Here is a 13,154-nt window from a genome sequence, read left to right as displayed (position 1 = left end):
AACCTTTTTTTTTTTAATGGGGCTACTTTTGCACATTTGTCGTCCGAGTGAGTGAAATGCTGAGTGAGGGAAATGCTGTAAATCGAGAGGAGTTGATGTGTTCTGACAGATGAGACATTGAGAATTATAATAAATACCGCTTTGATGCCACACAAGCACTATACATTTTAAAATGTTTATGATCACTATGTGAAAAGTACAGTAAGTGCAAAATGTACTGTACATAAAATAATGTAATGTTTGGATTCAGTTCTGTTTCAGGTGAACTGTTTTGTTCTCACCTTTGGTCTTTCAGTTGCTTCCATGGTCATCCATATGCTTTTTACAGTTATTTTGTTAAAAACATATAAATTTGGCACTATCTATATACGTCAATGTAAGGGTTTAATGCAAATTCCAGTGACTTGGTAGCTAGCTTTCTCAACCAAGTCTGAACAACATGTTAGCTAACAGTCTGAATAGGAAGTGTACAAAAAAATAAGTGGATGATCACTGTCACTACAAAATAATGTGATGATGTAGGCTTTATTTTACATGAGGTAAGAGAGAAAAACAAAAACTGAAAAATAAAACCTGACCTTCATGTTTGGCACATGCACTATGTCTCCGTACTGGTCTTTGGTCTGGACGGCCACTGTGGTGGGCCAGCTGCAGCGGATGTCATCCTTGTTCAGAATCAGAGACGTCTTCTGGGGGTCTGCGTACGAGTCTGGCTGCAGCCACCTGGAGGGGGGAGGGGCATTTATGCATTAATCTATTTCTTGACAACCTGGCCATGAGCTGATATTTGTTTCACAGTAGTGTGTGTTTGTGTGTGTACGTACGTCCATGCTTAGTGTGCGTGTGCATGTGGGAATGTGTGTCCGGGCCTACGTTTTTTGTGTCTACACTCTCTCTTCCTTTCTCTCACCTGGCCAGGCGTCCTCCGCTGGAGTTCTGCACACAGGTAATGAAGTCCTCCAGGAAGGAGTGCTCGTTGGTCTGCAGGTGCAGGGGCAGGTTGCCCTCCAGAGCCTCAAGGATGGTGGGGGAGTGGGACAGGACCAGCCCCTTGCCCAGGATACCTGAGTGGGCCTTACACACCTGTGGGGAGAGAGGGGAGTTAAGGTGGGAAGGAGAGGGGGTGGAGACAGAGGTATGTCATGGTTACATGCTGACGAAGGCTTGATGGAAGAAATGTGTCCATTGTGATTTTTCATAAGTCATGGTTACACCTTTGACAGCTTTTGTTATGTCACAATGTGATTTTCATTAAAAAAAGTTAAATGACATCAGAATACCTGGAGGGAGGCCTCTTCAAGAATCTCAAGGTCCTCTTCAAGTTCGTTCCCTGGAAAAAAGTACGGAGTATAAAACAGTATATGCCATTTAGTGCAAATTATAATCTTACATGCACATAAAGTTGCGGTCAAATATATTGGCACCCTTGCACGATTCACTACTTCTCCTAAAATAATATGAAATGTAAAAAACATTTGATGATCAACATGTGTATTTGTTTGATTTACAACTGCACAGAACCAATTAAAAAAAAAAGATGCACTGAAATTGAGATTTTCAACTTTAAAGTCATAAAATGTCCTGGACTAAATTATTAACCAGTTTTGAAAAGAGAAAAAATAACATTCTGCTCCATTGCACTCCAATGTAAAGTGAAAGGGCACCAATATAGAGACCATATATTTGCACTTTAGCTGAAAATGAAAAACAACAGTAAAGTTCAATAATGAGAACTAAGAACCTGGTACTTGTTTTGAAAGAATATGAGTTGAAGTTCAATATCTTTTCTCCTGTTTTCCCTATCAGTTCTACCATGTTGTAATGTTCTTGCATCTCCCTCACCTATAGGCAGAGCCAGATCCTTCTTCATAAGAGCAGCAGCACACACACTGCCCAAGTATGCCAACTCCTTCTCCAGCTGGATAATACCCTGAAACACACAATGCTCATTACGGAAAAGCTCTCAATCTCTCCAAAATCTCTTGTCCAGTCCCTTTTGTCAGATATTTGCTAATTTTGTCTCATCTAAAAATAATTTTTGTTTAGTTATAGATTTTTTCAAATAATGTCACTATTTTTGTTGATGAAATGCACACACACCTCAGTGAATACAGTAAAGTAAGTTCAAGTTAGAATTTTACAGGGAAACCTATCATTTTTTTTACATTTGACTTAAAGGGGAATATATTCTCCAATTTCAGTTTATACATGCATGCATTCCATCAAATGACTTAAAACTCTCAGATAAAGCCATAACTGACAACATTTCACGTGTGGTTGGAGCCAGTGAACCAACTGTGGATTACATTTTTCACAAGTGTCTACAGTGAATGTAACTTGGTAGCAAGCAAGGGATAAATTCACTGCATTTTAAGTGATCTAGCGAGAAGAGTATGTGAATGGCTACCATCTCTTCCTCCCTCTCTCCTCTCCCACTTTCCACTCGGCACACTCAGACATGCATTTCACCAGTGTCGAAGCTGCAGCGGAGGAGCAGCTGTGTTTCCAGCTGCGTTTAAATGCTGAAGCACAACAAATAGTATGTTTGTTACCAGATAAACACGCATGTAAATTGCTGTAGTTGATCTGCATCTATACCAATAACAATGTGTGGCACTTGCAATGTCTTTCCCTACCCCAATTCAAGCTTCAAAGCAAGCTCCTTTTTGGAAACGAAACATGTTTAAAAAAAATATGATGAGATATTTTTCCTTATTGTAGGCTAGAGGGCTGAATCATTGTGTGAATTTAATGTACTTATTAAGGAACTTTCTCTGCTGCTCAGGCAAGCATATGTATTTTGCCCTGTTCGAGATGCATACAAGCTTGATGAGCGGACAGCTCGAGAGGGGTGGAGGGATCAGGACACAATGAGTTGTGGAAATCAAGGCCTGGGACAGAGGCCAAGCTTGACGGTCGTGACGAATTATGAGCAATAATCGTCAATTCAAGATTTTCTAACAGCATATCTAAATCTATCATTTGTTGTCAAAAAACTTTTCCTGACTATAGACAGTACAAGAATAGGAAAATCTTGTTTTGGGGTAAACAACACCTTTAACATGCAAAAACAAGTTCCCCTTTACCTCATCTGGTCCAGGGTTGAATTCGTATCCCACTGCAACACATTTGAAGCCGTAGAAACAGGCCTTCTCGTCTTTTACGTAGTCAGAGGCCGTCTCCAAGGAGAACAGGGCCTCGTTTCCTGGAATCCCAGAGGAAGAACACACAGGTGATACGGTGATATTGACAGCAGGGAGGACAGGGGACTACTTTGATGTAGATTAGCAGAGCTGTCCATTGAAGAGATTGAGCTTCCCCGAATCGATCTATAAGCTAACCTTCGATTGGTTCAGATGATTTGTTTCCTTGCGTGTCATTTTAATTAGCTAGTCAAATGAAATGCCTTCCTACTGAAACAAAAAACCCGAACGGCAAATCTGTTTGAAACTAAGTCATTACAACCAGTTTTGCCCACTCAGCATTAGCCACAGAACAATAATTATGCATGGATCAGAGCCTAAAAATAAAAGCTTTGTCAAAGAGTGTCATCTGACTGGAGGTGAATAGTTTGACCTCTTATCTTACCTGGCAGCACTAGAACGGTGGTGGGCCAGCCATTGGAGCCGGAGATCTTCTTGAGCTCCACCCAGGTGTTGATGGTGTCATGGGCCAGGGGCTTGGTGCCGAGGCTGGACAGGTGGATTGAGCGGCTCGGGATGAGCAGGCGGAGGACATCCTCGGGCTGAGCCGTGCCACACTGGGGGTCAAACTCGATGGTGGTCCACCGCACGCAGTCCGGGAACGACACCTGAGGTGTGGTGGGGGAGAGGATGGTCAAAGCCAAGAAACAATTAAAGGAAATCATCCACGCTCATATATACATGTGCATATGAACCAGAGTTACACTTTTAGCACTGAGGCAGTGTGCCCTAGTAGGAAGTCCAATGTGACTATCAGCGCCAATATTCAGTACCAGTCAAAAGTTTGGACACACCTACTTATTTTTTATATTTTCTACATTGTTGAATAATAGTGAAGACATCACAACTATGAAATAAGACATATGGAATCAAGTAGCAACCAAACAAGTGTTGGGTACAAGTATACTGCTTCAAAGTAGCCACCCTTTGCCTTGAGAGCTTTGCACACACTTGGTATTCTCTCAACCAACTTCATGAGGTAGTCAGTTCAATTACAGGTGTGCCTTGTTAAAAAGTTAATTTGTGGAATTTCTTTCCTTATTCATGCTTTTGAGCAATCAGTGTTGTGACAAGATAGGATTGGTATACAGAAGATAGCCCTATTTAGTAAAAGACCAAGTCCATTTTATGGCAAGAACAGCTCAAATAAGGAAAGAAAAATGACAGTCCATTACTTTAAGACATGAAGGTCAGTCAATACGGAAAATGTAAAGAACTTTGAAAGTTTCTTCAAGTGCAGTCACACAAACCATCAAGTGCTATGATGAAACTTGATCTCATGAGGACAACCACAGGAATGGAAGACGCAGAGTCACTTCTGCTGTAGAGGATAAGTACATTAGAGTTACCAGCCTCAGAAACTGCAGCCCAAATAATTGCTTCACAGAGTTCAAGTAACAGATACATCTCAACATCAACTGTTCAGAGGAGACTGTGTGAATCAGGACTTCATGGTAGAGTTGCTGCAAATAAACCACTACTAAAGGACACCAATAAAAAGGAGGGACTTGCGTGGGCCAAGACACACAAGCAATGGACATCACACTGGCGGAAATCTGTCCTTTTGTCTGATGAGTCCAAATTGGAGATTTTTAGTTCTAACTGCCATGTCTTTGTGAGTCGCAGAGTAGGTGAACAGATGATCTCCGCATGTATGGTTCCCACCGTGAAGCAAAGAGGAGGAGGTGTGATGGTGCATTGCTTGTGACACTGTCAGTGATTTATTTAGAATTCAAGGCACACAACCAGCATGGCTACCACAGCATTCTGCAGCGATATGCCATCCCATCTAGTTTGCACTTAGTGGGACTATCATTTGTTTTTCAACGGGACAATGACCCAACACACCTCCGGGCTATTTGACCAAGAAGTAGAGTGATGGAGTGCTGCATCAGATAACCTGGCCTCCACAATCACCCAATCTCAATCCAATTGAAATGGTTTGGGATGAGTTGGATCGCAGAGTGAAGGAAAAGCAACCAGCAAGTGCTCAGCATATGTGGAAACTCCTTCAAGACTGTTAGAAAAGCATTCCAGGTGAAGCTGGTTGAGAATGCAAACAGTGTGCTAAGCTGTCATCAAAGCAAAGGGTGGCTACTTTGAAGAATCTGTAAAACACTTTTATGGTGACTACATGATTCCATGTGTGTTATTTCATAGTTTTAATGTCCACTATTATTCTACAATGTAGAAAAAATAGTACAAATAAAGAAAACTGGTACTGTGTGTGTGTGTGTGTGTGTGTGTGTTTACAAAAATGTATTTAGTCAGCCACCAATTGTGCAAGTTCTCCCACTTAAAAATATGAGAGAGGTCTGTAAATTTTCAGCAGAGGTACACTTCAGCCATGACAGACAAAATGAGAAGAAAAAAAATCCAGAAAATCACATTGTAGGATTTTTAATGAATTTATTTGCAAATTATGGTGGAATATAAGTATTTGGTCAATAACAAAAGTTTCTCAATACTTTGTTATATACCCTTTGTTGGCAACGACAGAGGTCAAACGTTTTCTGTAAGTCTTCACAAGGTTTTCACACACTATTGCTGGTATTTTGGCCCATTCCTCCATGCAGATCTCCTCTAGAGCAGTGATGTTTTGGGGCTGTTGCTGGGTAACACGGACTTTCAACTCCCTCCAAAGATTTTCTATGGGGTTGAGATCTGGAGACTGGCTAGGCCACTCCAGGACCCTGAAATGCTTCTTACGAAGTCACTCCTTCGTTGCCCGGGCGGTGTGTTTGGGATCATTGTCATGCTGAAAGACCCAGCCACGTTTCATCTTCAATGCCCTTGCTGATGGGAGGTTTTCCCTCAAAATATCACGATACATGGCCTCATTCATTCTTTCCTTTACACGGATCAGTGGTCCTGGTCCCTTTGCAGAAAAACAGCCCCAAAGCATGATATTTCCACCCCCATGCTTCACAGTAGGTATGGTGTTCTTTGGATGCAACTCAGCATTCTTTGTCCTCCAAACACGACGAGTTGAGTTTTTACCAAAAAGTTATATTTTGGTTACATCTGACCATATGACATTCTCCCAATCTTCTTCTGGATCATCCAAATGCTCTCTAGCAAACTTCAGACAGACCTGGACATGTACTGGCTTAAGCAGGGGGACACGTCTGGCTCTGCAGGATGTGAGTCCCTGGCGACGTAGTGTGTTACTGATGGTAGGTTTGTTACTTTCCCAGCTCTCTGCAGGTCATTCACTAGGTCCCCCCCCTTGTGGTTCTGGGATTTTTGCTCACCGTTCTTGTGATCATTTTGACCCCACGGGGTGAGATCTTGCGTGGAGCCCCAGATCGAGGGAGATTATCAGTGGTCTTGTATGTCTTCCATTGCGTAATAATTGCTCCCACAGTTGATTTCTTCAAACCAAGCTGCTTACCTATTGCAGATTCAGTCCTCCCAGCCTGGTGCACATTGAAAGTCAATATATATAAAAAAAATAACAGGGCGTGTTTTTTTTTTTTATCCTCGCATGTGTCGTCTCCTTCAGACATGAGCTCGTCGTCAGAGCAGATGTTGAGCATGTTAACCAGCATCTCTGTCACTTTCTTCGAAACAATTTTGTTTCTGGTGTCCTTTGACAGCTCTTTGGTCTTGGCCATAGTGGAGTTTGGAGTGTGACTGTTTGAGGTTGTGGACAGGTGTCTTTTATACTGATAACAAGTTCAAACAGGTGCCATTAATACAGGTAACGAGTGGCAGACAGAGGAGCCTCTTAAAGAAGAAGTTACAGGTCTTTGAGAGCCACAAAATCTTGCTTGTTTGTAGGTGACCAAATACTTATGCTCCACCATAATTTGCAAATAAATTCATAAAAAAAAATCCTACAAAATCCTATGTATGTTTTGCCACACTGTATGTATGTATGTATGTATGTATGTATGCATGTATGTATGTATGTATGTATATATATATAAAATTTTACATGTACTTATTTTTTTTTACCCTTGACTAAGAATTCCTATGTTGTGAATAGTCCTACTGTTCCGTGTGTGTGTATGAGTGTGGCGTTACCTTATACTGTGCGACTCCGGCCTGCTTGTAAGGGTGGTCACTCTCTATCACAGCATAGTGACTGGAGGTGGTGCAAGCTGATAGGCCCTGCTCCGGCTGGTTGCCCGTAGTGCTGTCTGTTGATTGGTTGGGGTTGAAAGCCGGTGGGGCATATTTCTGGTTCAGAGCGGAGGCAGCAGGAAGTAACTCCTGGACCAGACCAAAGACTTCCACTGCGGCCTGATGTGGAATTTAAAAAAATAAATCACATTAGTTCTGTTTCACTTAACCTTTTGAAGCTAGGGGGCACTATTTTTATGTTTGGAAAAATAACGTTCCCAAAGTAAACGGCCTATTTCTCATGACCAGATGCTAGAATATGCATATAATTGACGGATTAGGATAGAAAACACTCTAAAGTTTCCAAAACTAAAAATCTTGTCTGTGGGTATAACAGAACTGATATTGCAGGCGAAAGCCTGAGGATAATCCAATCAGGAAGAGCCTCTTATTTTGAAATGTCTGTCCTCCATTTAAAGGGATATCAACCAGATTCCTTTTTCTGTGGCTTCCCTAAGGTGTCAACAGTCTTTAGACATAGTTTCAGGCCTTTATTTTGAAAAATGAGCGTGACGGATCACATTGCAAAAGTGGAGGGGTGGGGGCTCTCAGAGTGAGTTGGTGCGCAATTGAGTGAACTGGCCATTGTAGCTCCCGCTGTTATGGAAAAAGCTACACACTCGGTTGATATATTATCAAATATATATTTTAAAAACTACCCGAGGAATGATTATAAAAAACGTTTGACATATTTCTGTGGACATTTTGAAGACTATTTGGAATTTACGTCTGCGACCTCTCTTTCCTGTGGATTTCTGAACATAACGCGACAGAACAAACGTCGGTTTTCTGGGTATAAAAATAATCTTTATGGAACAAAAGGAACATTTGCTGTGAAACAGGGAGTCTCGTGAGTGAAAACATTACGAAGATCAAAGGTAAACGGTTCATTTGATTGCTTTTCTGATTTTCGTGAACAAGCTTCGAGCAAGCTAACAGGCGGGCCAAGAGATGCGTACAAAGCTCTCCCTCACCCTCCATTTGGCAAATCGGACCATAACTATATCCTCCTGATTCCTGCTTACAAGCAAAAATTAAAGCAGGAAGCAACAGTGACTCAGTCTATAAAAAACTGGTCAGAGGAAGCAGATGCTAAACTACAGGACTTCTTTGCTAGCACAGACTGGAATATGTTCCGGGATTCTTCCGATGGCATTGATGAGTACACCACATCAGTCACTAGTTTCATCAATAAGTGCATTGAGGACATCATTCCCACAGTGACTGTACGTACATACCCCAACCAGAAGCCATGGATTATAGGCAACATTCGCACTGAGCTAAAGAGTATAGCTGGTGCTTTCAAGGATTGGGACTATAACCCGGAAGCTCATAAGAAATCCCGCTATGCCCACCGATGAACCATCAAACAGGCAAAGCATCAATACAGGACTAAGATCGAATCGTACTAAACTGGCTCTTACGCTTGTCGGATGTGGCAGGGCTTGCAAACTATTACAGACTACAAAGGGAAGCACACCCAAGAGCTGCCCAGTGACACAAGCCTACCAAAGGAGCTGGATTACTTCTATGCTCGCTTCGAGGCAAATAACACTGAAACAAGCATGAGAGCATCAGTTGTTCTGGATGACTGTGATCACACTCGCCATAGCCAATGTGAGTAAGACCTTAAAACAGGTTAACATTCAAAAGGCAATGCCTGCGCACCCCCAATGCCTGCGCACCCCCAATGAGGAGTTGCGGTTCGCTGTGCCTGCTATCCACACGCAAAGCCCACTCCAATAGCCTGCAAGTGGTGTTGGTGGAGGTCATCGCCACCAAAGTGTTGAAGCCCCCGGTGGAGGTACTCAGTGACCCTGAGTCCATCAACCGCATGGTGATGTTTCAGCTGGAGCACCACGAAGGCCTACACCTACGAGACCATAAAGGAATACTACCTGTCCTTCGAGAACATGGGGAAAGGGCACTGGATGAGGGCAGCAAAGGGATCAACGAGCAAGCCAGCTACGGTGCCATCAAGCTGCACATGTTCTACAACAAATTGTAATGTAAATGCCAGGTAAATGCCAGATTTGGGCAATGGAGAACGAGCACAGCGACTTGTAGGTTCACATTTCCCTGACTGTCTGATGTTGTGAGAAACTGGGGCACTGTAGGGCCCTCATCACTGGGGCTGAGGAGAAGCAGATACCATGCTACTTCGTCAAATGTGAGCCTCCTGCAAAGCGACTACTTCCAGAACAGTCAGTGTAACATAGCATTCCTGTGCATGTTTAGGTACTGCACAGGGAGATTACCTTTCCCCTTCTTGAAAAAAGGTCCAGCTGCCTTCCATCAATAAATGGCCATTCTGTTGAACAAACATTCCTTGAGCAGTCTAAAAACAAGGAGAAAATGCTGACTGACATGCAGATGTGTCAGAGTGAGGAGCTCTATGCCTTCCACAGCCCCTGTCCAGAGCACTTGAAGGTCATGGACTTCCTAACAATTTCCTCCTCCTTCCTGGCCACTATTCTGGAGAGTGTCCCTTGAGACTTCTTCTCTCACAGAGAAGAGCCCGAGGATAACCGTGACTATGAGGATGAGATGGACAGGAAGAGGGATGGCCTGGCAGAACTCTGCTTCATGCTCATAGGGGAGATCTTTAAACTCAGAGGCATCTTCAAGTGGGTTCGGAAAATACTCATTGGACTAGTTCAAGTCGCAACTAGCAGATAAGAGACACTATCAACTGGGTACTCAGTGAGAATATGCTTGTGCACTACATCAACAGTTTCAGGGACACCTTCTGGCCCAACAAAAACGAGCCATCCACAACAATGTTAGGACAGATGCTGAACATCAGGAGACCAAGGAGAGAGCCTAAAATAAGCCACTCAACAACATTGCAGGCACACTACATAACTGGGTGGGACAGCAGAATGCCAGATATGGAAGCATCAAGGTCTTCAACGCACTTCAGGAGACAAGTGCCAACAAGAATCTCCTTTGCATCCTCCTGGAGATGTTCCTTAAAGAGCTGTGTCCAGAGCTCAATAGGGAGATGTGGATCGGAGTCATGTCACTCCAAGAAAGCATCCCCATTCTTGGTGTGATTATTGACAGTGTTATTGCAAGTTGTTTTGACTATTTAAAAACAACACAAATGTAGCTTCAAAGGGCCTCCCGAGTGGAGCAGTGGTCTAAGGCACTGCATTGCAGTGCTTAAGGCGTCACTACAGACCCGGGTTCGATACCAGGCTGTGTCACAGCTGGCCGTGACCGGGAGACCTATGAGGCGGCACACAATTGGTTAGGGGAGGGTTTGGCCGGCCGGGATGTCCTTGTCCACTCACGCTGTAGCGAATCCTTGTGGGAGACTGGGCGCCTGCAAGCTGACTTCGGTAGCCAGTTGTGCAGCGTTTCCTCCGACACATTGGTGTAGCTGGCTTCCGGGTGAAGCAAGCAGTGTGTCAAGAAACAATGTGGTGTCGCAGGGTCGTGTTTTGGAGTACACATGGCTCTTGAGCTGTGACTCTCCCGAGTCCGTACGGAGTTGCAGCGATGGGACAAGACTAACTACCAATTGTGGAGAAAAATGGATAAAACTAGCAAAAAAAATACATGTAGCTTCAAATAGAGTGCAGGGCTGGATCAATGTAGTTCTTGAAAAAAAACCTTACTCACCTTAGGGACCTTTGACTAGATACAGCAGTAAAAAAAATAGAACCTACTTCACAGGCAACATTTACCACATCTCACCTTGGGTACTGAGGTAGCCACAGGGCCGATGTAGGCCAGGATGAGGGGGAGCAGCATAGAGAACAGACTGGAAGAGCTCAGCAGCTCAGGGATGTCCTCCGCTGCAGACAAGAGCACAGGTTTGAATTATACGGACATACAGTGCCTTTGGAAAGTATTCAGAAACCTTGACTTTCTCCACATTTTGTTAGTTTGCAGCCTTACTCTAAAATTTATGAAATAGTTTATTTCCCTAATCAATCTTGCACAAACTGCTTTTTAGAAATGTTGGCTGATTAATAAAACATTAAAAAGTGAAATATAACATTTACATAAGTATTCCGACACTTTACTCAGTACTTTGTTGAAGCACCTTTGGCAGTGATTAGAGCCTTGAGTCTTCTTGGGTATGACGCTACAAGCTTGGCACAACTGTATTTGAGGAGTTTCTCCCATTTTTCTCTGCAGATACACTCAAGCTCTGTCAGGTTGGATGGGGAGCGTTGTTGCTGTACAGCTATTTTCAGGTCTCTCTAGAGATGTTCAATCAGGTTCAAGTCTGGGCTCTGGCTGGGCCACTCAAGGACATTCATAGACTTATCCCAAAACCACTCCTGTATTGTCTTGGCTGTGTGCTTAGGGTCGTTGTCCTGTTGGAAAGCGAACCATTGCCCCAGTCAGAGGTCCTGAGTGCTCTAGAACATGTTTTCATCGAGGATCTTTCTGTACTTTGTTCCGTTCTTCATCTTTGCCTCGGTCCTGATTAGTCTCGCAGTCCCTGCCGCTGAAAAACATCCTCACAGCATGATGTTACCACCATCATGCTTCACCGCAGGGATGGTACCAGGTTTCCTCCAGACGTGACATTTGACCAGAGAATCTTGTTTCTCATGGTCAGTGTCTTTAGGTGAATTTTGGCAAACCAAGCGGGCTGTCATGTTCCTTTTACTGAGGAGTGGCTTTTGTCTGGCCACTCTACAATAAAGGCCTGATTGGTGGAGTGCTGCAAAGATGGTTGCCCTTCTGAAAAGTTCTCCCATCTCCACAGAGGAACTTTAGCTGTATCAGAGTGACAATCGGGTTCTTGGTCACCTCCCTGACCAAGGCCCTTCTCCCGATTGCTCAGTTTGACCAGGCGGCCAGCTCTAGGAAGAGTCTTGGTGGTTCCAAACTTCTTACATTTAAAATTGATGGAGGTCACTGTGTTCTTGGGGACCATCAAAGCTGGAGACATGTTTTGGTACCCTTACCCAGACCTTTGCCTCAGCACAATCCTGTCGTCTCGGAGCTCTACGGGGAATTCATTCAACCTCATAGCTTGGGTTTTGCTCCGACATGTACTGTCAACTGTGAGACCTTATATAGACAGGTGTGTCTTACCAATTGAATTTTACACAGGTGGACTCGAATCAAGTTGTAGAAACATTTCAAGGATGATCAATGGAAACGGGATGCACCTGAGCTCAATTTCAAGTGTCATAGCAAAGGGTCTGAATACATATATAAATAAGGTGTTTCTTTTGTTTATTTTTCATACAATTACATAAAGTGTTGTATTGTGTTTAGATTGCTGCGGAAATTGTTTTATTTGAATCCATTTTAGAATAAGGCTGTAACGTAACAAAAAGTCAAGGGCTCTGAATACTTTCCGAAGGAACTGTATAGGGCTGGTTTTCTTTTTAAAAGGTTTTAACCATTATTTATACAGGGAATCCCAGTTGAGACCAGGCTCTCTTTTTAAATCGTGCCCTGTGTTACAACAATCAACAACACAAACAGTTCAAACAGATAAAATGACATACAGAGCAGAAACTATTACATTTTACAAGTGCAGTCCACAATAAATGTCCTATATTACAGTCTTAAAGTGACCTAATGAAACCAGGACATCCAGCTCTTATACATCTTGGAATGTCATTACAGGAATGAAGAACACTAACTTAAAGCAGGTTTTCCCAACTCAAAGGAGAAATGCGGAACATCATGTAGTATACTTTGGGAGTGTGTCGGATGATCACTAAATCTACAGGATATAAATGAAGTGAGGTAGACCGGGTGTTTTAGGAGAACTGCTTTTTAAACAAATAAGAGCAAATGCTGAGCCGTTTCTGGACCCAGATTAAATGTGCAACGTACAAAAAT

The 13,154-nt window shown here is 43.1% G+C and overlaps 1 protein-coding gene across 23 annotated transcripts in view; it reads right to left on the bottom strand.

Annotated features, from left to right (window-relative positions):
- Positions 1-13,154, bottom strand: part of LOC118367218 (E3 ubiquitin-protein ligase MYCBP2-like) — a 307,475-nt gene that overhangs the window by 108,044 nt on the left and 186,277 nt on the right. For all 23 annotated transcript variants that reach the window (XM_035750395.2, XM_035750391.2, XM_035750396.2 and 20 more), the window contains 8 exons: positions 11,034-11,134; positions 7,233-7,451; positions 3,589-3,811; positions 3,087-3,205; positions 1,843-1,930; positions 1,281-1,330; positions 911-1,083; positions 579-723 (listed from right to left, as the gene is read on the bottom strand). In XM_035750395.2, coding sequence (XP_035606288.1) covers positions 579-723; positions 911-1,083; positions 1,281-1,330; positions 1,843-1,930; positions 3,087-3,205; positions 3,589-3,811; positions 7,233-7,451; positions 11,034-11,134 — 1,118 coding nt within the window. The remainder of the gene's footprint in view (positions 1-578; positions 724-910; positions 1,084-1,280; positions 1,331-1,842; positions 1,931-3,086; positions 3,206-3,588; positions 3,812-7,232; positions 7,452-11,033; positions 11,135-13,154) is intronic.

This window comes from Oncorhynchus keta, chromosome 34, assembly GCF_023373465.1.
Source record: "Oncorhynchus keta strain PuntledgeMale-10-30-2019 chromosome 34, Oket_V2, whole genome shotgun sequence".
Lineage (NCBI taxonomy): Eukaryota > Metazoa > Chordata > Actinopteri > Salmoniformes > Salmonidae > Oncorhynchus > Oncorhynchus keta.
Note: the sequence above shows the minus strand (reverse complement) of the source record. Positions and strands in the feature narration are given on the sequence as shown.